The sequence below is a fragment of the Trachymyrmex septentrionalis genome, unplaced genomic scaffold (assembly GCF_001594115.1).
Source record: "Trachymyrmex septentrionalis isolate Tsep2-gDNA-1 unplaced genomic scaffold, Tsep1.0 scaffold7, whole genome shotgun sequence".
In the NCBI taxonomy this organism is placed as follows: domain Eukaryota; kingdom Metazoa; phylum Arthropoda; class Insecta; order Hymenoptera; family Formicidae; genus Trachymyrmex; species Trachymyrmex septentrionalis.
In genome coordinates this window covers 2,919-11,267 of record NW_017305884.1, presented here as the reverse complement: position 1 = coordinate 11,267, position 8,349 = coordinate 2,919, and the positions used below count along the sequence as shown (strand labels likewise).

General features: G+C 33.2%; 1 protein-coding gene across 4 annotated transcripts in view; it reads left to right on the top strand.

The window, feature by feature from the left end:
* LOC108753617 (probable cation-transporting ATPase 13A3) overlaps positions 1–8,032 on the top strand; it is an 8,988-nt gene extending 956 nt beyond the window's left edge. For 2 of the 4 annotated variants that reach the window (XM_018495380.1, XM_018495379.1), the window contains 17 exons: positions 724–872; positions 1,539–1,594; positions 1,746–1,913; positions 2,097–2,164; positions 2,282–2,548; positions 2,942–3,146; positions 3,223–3,421; positions 3,633–3,744; positions 3,838–4,027; positions 4,225–4,425; positions 4,610–4,795; positions 4,945–5,325; positions 5,519–5,660; positions 5,790–5,941; positions 6,066–6,294; positions 6,483–6,564; positions 6,660–8,032. In XM_018495380.1, the coding sequence (XP_018350882.1) occupies positions 857–872; positions 1,539–1,594; positions 1,746–1,913; positions 2,097–2,164; positions 2,282–2,548; positions 2,942–3,146; positions 3,223–3,421; positions 3,633–3,744; positions 3,838–4,027; positions 4,225–4,425; positions 4,610–4,795; positions 4,945–5,325; positions 5,519–5,660; positions 5,790–5,941; positions 6,066–6,294; positions 6,483–6,564; positions 6,660–7,689 (3,684 nt within the window). In that variant the 5' untranslated portion in view covers positions 724–856 and the 3' untranslated portion in view covers positions 7,690–8,032. Of the gene's footprint in view, positions 1–425; positions 608–723; positions 873–1,538; positions 1,595–1,745; positions 1,914–2,096; positions 2,165–2,281; positions 2,549–2,941; positions 3,147–3,222; positions 3,422–3,632; positions 3,745–3,837; positions 4,028–4,224; positions 4,426–4,609; positions 4,796–4,944; positions 5,326–5,518; positions 5,661–5,789; positions 5,942–6,065; positions 6,295–6,482; positions 6,565–6,659 lie in introns of those variants that run through there. The other 2 variants (XM_018495382.1, XM_018495381.1) reach the window with 2 other exon arrangements.
* The last annotated feature ends 317 nt before the right edge of the window (positions 8,033–8,349 follow it).

The following is an 8,349-nucleotide window of genomic DNA, read 5'->3' as shown; positions in this document are numbered from 1 at the left end:
ATATATACATATATATAAGTAATTTGTCGGTATTTTAACTAAAAGAGCGTTATCAAGCTCTCCGAACGTGAACAAAATGTAATCGAAGTCCTCGTAAGCGTAACAAGTGTGATCACATTTTTCAAGTATCAGGAAATTTCATTTATTTGATAAATATTTCAAAAAAGTATTATGCTTTCATCTTAGACTCCCCTCCCTTGATGCTTACTCTTTAAAAAATTATTTTATTAGAACATAGCTGAAAAATTGCGATTGTGTTCTATTTCGACTTTCACAGTGTAGCTCGTAAAAACATGTAGAAATCCTGATTATATTGCAAAATTGCATTATGGTGAGGAGATTAATATACAAGGCGCAGTATATATATATATATATATGATTTTAGGCGGAAATTGTTTCTGAATCATGTTGCTCTGTGATTTCTAATAATTATTATACGATCGGTTTAAGTATAAGAGAGCAACACACTGTTGTTCTCAAGTTGCTCATAAGAGTTAGTGGAAATCTGATAGCGAAATCGGAAGTCTCTTTCTTGAATATCGAAGACAATTTAAGCAAAGCAGTTTCAAGCAAATTGACAGCAACCTGTAAGCAATTTGGTATCTGGGTATATTGTCAAAACTTTTATGTTACTCTACATCATGAAATATTTGGACGTGTATATATCGATAATAAACGTGGAACGTTAAATAATCTTTAAATAAGCAATTTTACATTCCGCAGGTGATATTACCGCGACAAACAAAGAGAGAGAGAGAGAGAGAGAGAGAGTTACATTTAGTGATAGACCACTAGGTCGTAACAAAAGGAGCTGTCGAAATTACGCAACCATTTCGAATCAAACAAGATCGAAATAATGATCGATATCAATGGTAAGCATGAAAAATAAAAGGTGGAATAGAAATGCGAAATATTTACTATATGGCTGACAGATTATTGCACGAATAATATACATCATATTTTGTATTTTAATACATATTTTGATATTTCTACGATTATCGCAATGTACTTATTTTTATAATATAATATTCTGAAGCATGTAGTACATATATGTGTGGAAAATAAAATCGACCGTTGGGCACAGCGCAATTTTCTCACTCACGAAATTATATATATATATAATTTAACAGTTGTAGAAACAGAAATTTATTATTATTTTTCCTAATTCTCTTTGACTCTTAATTTTTCTTCCAAATAAGTTTTGTATGGATTATTAATGAACGCGGACAACTGTTTAAGATAATATATGCTCAATCTTATTCTCTCTCTCTCTCTCTCTCTCTCTCTCTCTCTCTCTCTCTCCCTCCCTTAACATTTATAAATGTCTCTACTAAAAGAATACTCCTGTTTTACTTTTATACAAAAAATAAATAAATATTATATATATTTTGTGTTTACACAATAGAAATAGAAAAAGCAAAAAGAAACATAAATATTTTATATTTTATATTTCAAGCACACAAGTTAATATAATATATTTTACTTACGTTGTAATGGATAACTGATATATAAGATAACTAATCTTATTTCTTTCTTAGGAATAAACAACAAAAGTGTTTTCTGGCAAAAAATTCATACTGATCAAAATGAACTGGTATGTATGTACATACATACATTTATACATATTGCTATATCTTTTCTTTCAATCCAATATATGCATTAAATCTATAATTATATATCATATAATTATCATCTCATTGTCATTTAATTGTAGCATCGTCATTAATGTTAATATGGTATTTTAGCGTATTTATGGATTCGAGAAGAGTTCACTGAGGACTATTTTGACATATGTATTATATATATTGTCCGTTGGATTAGTTCGGTTATTATTCCATTGGTATCCTCGGCTGTATCTGTATGCGACTCATCGAAAATGTGCTTTAAGTTGCGCCACGAAAATACTCGTGATAGTAAGTCTTTTTCTTTCGTTATAACATTATGCGTTTTATGTTATCAATTATCTCTCACACACAGGCGCGCACACACACACACACACACACACACACACACACACACACACACACACCATAATAACTAAATAAAATATTTTTGAGAAAAATAGTTATGTTTCTAATTTAACACAATAAATGTAGGATGATTATCAAGGATATAAATCATACTTTGTACGGGATGTCCGGGAAATTTCTACTAAAGATATAAAGTAAGTTTATAATATGTAATATTAAAAGAATAATATATGACTAAAATATATTCGCCAAAATGGCGAATTTTAGACTACTATATAGTTTCTAATCCCATTACTAATATGCACTTTCAGTGCGAAAAGTTTGTCGGCTACTTTGGGTACTGTTGATCAAGAGCTCTTACAGAAAATAAAAGACAAAAAATTAAAAATTAATTTAGAAAACGGTACACGTTGTGAGGTTCAGGAATACAAGGCTTTTTGGTGTAAAAAGAAATGTTACATCTGGGACACTACGAAAAATATATTCACGAGGCTCGTTGGACTTGACCATGGTACAATATGTTCCGATTTTCACGTCTCGTGCGGCAATGGCTTATCCAAGGAAGAACAGTTACTTAGGTAACGGTCCTATATAGATTATAAACTCAAGTAGCACACAGCGTTAAAAAAAGTGGCTTTTTTAGCGCTTTGCAAGCATTGCTGTGGTATATTTGGGGATGTATTTATACACTCATATATTGGGTGGATCCATATATTCGTTCGGTTTTTGAAGGCTACAATTTTTTTGAAAGTAAAATTTTTGAAGGCAACCAGAACCGGAGATACTCGGAAAAAATTTTCACTACTAACAAAAACTGAACGAATATATGGATCCACCTAATACATGCACATTAATGTACAATAGATGTAGATGTAATATGCCAAACAATCTATTCACCTACGAAATTAATACAAATCACAACAATAAGTGAAGTTTCCTTTCAATTAAGAAACATTTTATCTTCATAACAGGCGCATTGTCTATGGAAATAATGACATTGTTGTTCCACTTCAGAGTATCGGTGTATTACTACTTCTAGAAATTCTAAATCCATTTTATATTTTTCAAATATTTACCTTATCTGTATGGTTCGCGGAAGGCTATCTGTATTATACTATCGCTATAGTGTTAATGTCTTTGTTTGGCATAACGAGTTCTATAATGCAGACACGTAAGGTACGTAGAAAAAAGAAAATTTGTCTTGTAATATAAAATATTTATTCGCGATTTCACACACATCGATTATTTTTAGAATCAAATAAATCTACGTGGTACCGTTGCATCGTCAGAAAGTGTACGTGTACTTCGTGACACTGGTATCTTCGAGAATATCTCTAGTAAGCAATTGGTACCCGGTGATATTATAAAATTACCGAAACATCGAGCGACTCTCGTATGCGACGCGGTTCTATTAACTGGACAATGTATATTGAACGAATCCATGTTAACTGGTAAATATGTATCTTTCAAAAATTATATATTATACATAGTACAAACTACTGCTTCTTAATAAAAGAAAAGGCTCTTTCTCTTTACATCTTTCTCTCTACAAACGCACACACACACACACACACACACACACACACACACACACACACACACACACACACGCGCGCGCGACTCTATGATTTTTGCTGAATTTGCTTGCTCTATTGATTTTAGGCGAATCTGTACCAGTAATAAAAACATTCTTACCATTGCGCCATACACTGTACGACGCTAAAGAGTATACGTATCACACGTTATATAATGGTACTACTATAATACAAACCAAGTATGAACGATACGATACTAGTTTTTACTTTCGATAATATAATAGATATAACTGCTGATAATTATGTGTTATTAATGAGTGATATGATCGCAGATCTCACGACGAACAATCAATTCTTGCGAGAGTAATCAGAACTGGTTTTCTAACTACCAGAGGTACTCTAATTGCCACTATACTATATCCACCTCCAGTGGATTTCAAATTTGATAAAGATTCATATAAATTTATTGGCATTTTGGCAATTATCGCAATTTGTGGTTTTATATATACCGTAATAACAAAGGTATAATATATAACTTTTAATATTTTTAAATAGATGCATGTATACTTATTTATAATTATTGGTTCGTTTTTATAAAAAGATAAAAGATATCAATATCCTACTGTGATAACAATAATAATAATAGTAGTAGTAATAATAACAACAGTAGTAGTAGTAGTAATAATAATAAGACGATATATATTAAATATATAATTTAGGTCTCGAGAGGAATTACAGCTGGCGATATAGCGATAAAAGCATTAGACATCATTACGATAGTCATACCACCGGCATTACCAGCCGCGATGACTGTAGGAAAACTATACGCTCAAATGAGATTAAAATATGCGCAAATCTACTGTATAAATAACAGAGTCATAAATGTTTCCGGCAGTATTAATTGCGTATGTTTCGATAAGGTACGCGTGAGAGAAAGGGAGAAATTAAGATTGACAAAGAGATTAAAAAAGAGCTGCATTATCGCAGCTAGCCACGTGGTCGCGGGACAGGGCGAGCAATTTGCGAATCAATATTGCGTAGTATACTGCAACGTTAACGATAATATTTCTTTCCCGTTTTTCTCATTTTGGTTTATGTCCACAGACAGGGACATTGACCGAGGATGAATTGGACATGTGGGGTGCTGTAGCATGTACAAATGGCGTACTTGCCAAGGTTCAGACAGATATATCCAAACTTAAAGATCATCCTCTTTTCGAAGGAATGCTAGTTTGTCACAGTTTAACACTTATCGATGGAGAAATTTGCGGAGATCCATTGGACGCAAAGGTAATAATTAATACTAATATATTTTCTCTCTTCCACTTAAATGTCATCGCTGCTTTTCTACTGTGACGTAGTTTTACCGCTCGTCATCTCACGTCGTTACATATTAATATATTAATATATTGTTGTTTGTTATATACTACGCGTTACAGATGTTCGAAAGTACCAAATGGATGTTGAAAGATTCGGATTGTATGCACATGGATAAATTATATAACAACTCAATAATGCCGATTGTCGTGAGGCCACTAAGCTTGACGAAAAATATGATGAACGAAATTACGGAGATTGATACAATACAGCGATATCAGTTCTCGAATTCTTTACAACGAATGTCCGTGATCATACGTGCATCGGGATCGGATAATTTCAGAGCTTACACGAAAGGTTCTCCCGAAACGATAATCAATCTGAGTAAAATGGAAACTGTACCGAAGGACATTTCGCTCACTTTGGAGCAATTTACGAAACGGGGATTTCGCGTGATAGCTATAGGCCGCAGAGAGACAATATCCAAAAGTATAAACCAAGAGGTATAATATACTATACGCTGCATGTATATTCGTGCAATCTTTTTTCTTTTCATATAAACGTACTCAATCAGTACTCCATCGTGTATGTTTATATTATATGTATGTATGTTTATTTAAATAAAAATGTATCTCAATTAAGTAACGCGCGATATAAACATGCATCAAAAGTGATGAAAAGTGCATATATTCATAGATATCGAAATTGTCTCGAGAAACAATTGAACGGGACTTGGATTTCTTAGGACTAGTTATTCTAGAAAATCGACTGAAGCAATCGACGGCATCAGTAATTACGGAACTAAGGGAAGCCAACATACGCGTGATGATGATTACAGGTTTGATTTATAACGAAACGATTTATAATGATATATATGTTTAACACGTGTATGAATATAATCTCTCAAACATAACGTTGAGCATTCATGCACTAATGCATGATTCGATTTTTTTTTTGTGCTTTTCAGGAGATAATATTCAGACCGCGATAAGCGTCGCGAGGGAATGCGGAATAATTTCGATCAAAGAACACATCGTGGATGTGACCGTAGTCTCGAATGAGGAAAACGATTGTCCAGATATAATTTTTAATATTCAATCTCAATCTTCAAGATTGCAGGTATACATAATTAATTATTCCATTTGTCTGCAGCCGCAGTCGCGTTTTGCTTGACAATTAATCTGCAGTTATAACGGCCATGAATGTTGATGCAGATTAATGCGAATCTTTCAATTTCTTGTAGAGCACACAAAATCATTTAGTGTCACCGCCGACGTTCAAGGATATAGAATGCGGTATAGCCAATTGCAATTATAGATTTGCCTTAACAGGACAAACGTGGCAAGTAATGCGAGAATATTATCCTGATATCTTGGATCGTGTTTGCATTCGTAGTGCAATATTCGCCAGAATGAAAAGCGATCAGAAGCAACAGTTGGTCGTGGAGCTAATGCGACTCGGTTATTACGTAGGTATGTGTATTTCGAAAGTATCGAGGAAAAGCGCCGGATAAAGTCCATTAATGTTCCAAACAAATGTAAAAGAATGTATCTAATGCGCGCGCGCGCTACACACACGCACACGCACACGCCCACACACACAGAATATAGTATAATTATGTGAAAATTATTCTATACGATGCTTCTATATATATATATAGCCATGTGTGGAGACGGTGCCAACGATTGTGGAGCGTTAAAGGCCGCGCACGTCGGTATATCCCTTTCCAAAGCAGAATCTAGGTGAGTTAAACGTAAACTATATGATTACGCTGGCTACTTAATTCTGTTATGTTTTCATTATATTAATTGACAATTTGAATTGATATATTTTGCAGCGTGGCCAGTTCCTTTATCTCAAGAATATCCGATATAAGCTGCGTTTCACAAATAATACGGGAAGGTCGTGCTGCTTTAGTTACATCGTTTGGAATATTTAAATTTATGATTGCGTATTCCCTTACGGAATTTTTGTCCGTTATAATACTATATTCCATAGACTCGAACTTGACGGATCTACAATTTCTATTTATTGATATTTTCTTAATAATCAACTTTGCTTCTTTTTTCGGCAAGACTCACGCGTGTAAGAACAAATTATCCAAGACAACACCGATGACAAGTCTGTTAAGCTTTACTGCACTGTTATCTCTAACAATACACATGTTTGTAATGATCGTTTTTCAAGCGACAGTGTATCACACAGTTCGACAATTTTCATGGTTCATTCCGTTCGTTTCTACTAGCAACACCGGATACACATGCTACGAAAACTATTCGGTATTTTGTGTTTCCATGTTTCAATACATCACGATGGCGATTGTGTTTTCACGCGGGAAACCTTACAGACGTGCAATCTATACAAATAGCGCATTTATGTTCTCCATACTTTTATTAACGGCCATATGTATATACATTACAGTTTACCCCGCGGATTGGATAGTGAGCACGCTGCAGTTGATTTTGCCACCCGTGTACGACTGGAGGCTTATTATCCTAATGCTCGCTCTAGCCAACTTTCTTATTTGTTTATTCCTCGAGAGCTTCGTAATAGAGCGCGTCATTGAAAATACCTTGAAAAGAAAATTACACAAACCGGAAAAATCAAAGAAACAATATCTAAAGATGGAATATGAACTAAAGAATTATGAAAGTTGGCCGAAATTTAAAAGTATTGACCAAACGCCAGAGTTATCTGTGCGAAAAGAAGGCAACTTACGAAATATTGCGAATATTACATGTAACTGTCAAAGCGATCAAATTTCGAATGATCAAACAGTGAATGATTTTAACAACTCGATCAAGCCATCGAATGGATGGATCGGCAAGAAAAATGGATTCGAAAATTTCGGCTTTGCAAATGATTGAGTGTAGTGACGAAATATATATGTATATAGGGCCATCTTAATATCCTATCCTAAATATCTTTTTTTCTACAATAAAATGTTTTAGATTAGATTTTTTCAGATTTTAGGTTTCGAGGACAACTTTGATCGCGTTCTTTTTTTTTTCTAGGTTGAGGCGTCAAAACGATATGAAGGTCACATCTCCACTTTTTGAATGAAATTTATGATTTTTTTTTACATCTACATAATGTGATTCCTTCAATTATTCTGTATATGAAAATATTGAGAGGTCGAGATATCAAAAAGTCAACAGTGTACCAGATATTTTATATTTTATTCTAGCACATATTGACACGAAATATGAAATATCCCGTAATATATATAAATTTTTTGCTAATGTTAATTACTTTTATAAACAGAATAATGAAATTAATCAATTATAAGAAGAATTATACATATAATTGTTTTAAGAAATATGTAGGCAAAATAAATAATTAATTTTTTATATAAGCAACTTCGTTTTTTTACACATTTTTTTTTACAAAATTGATCTCATTATTTTGTTCATAAAAGTATTAAGATACGATTGTCAAAAACATTAATAGTTTGCGAGATATTTAATATCTCATGTTAACATGTGTCAGAATAAAATATAAAATATCTCGTAGACTGCTGCGTGCGT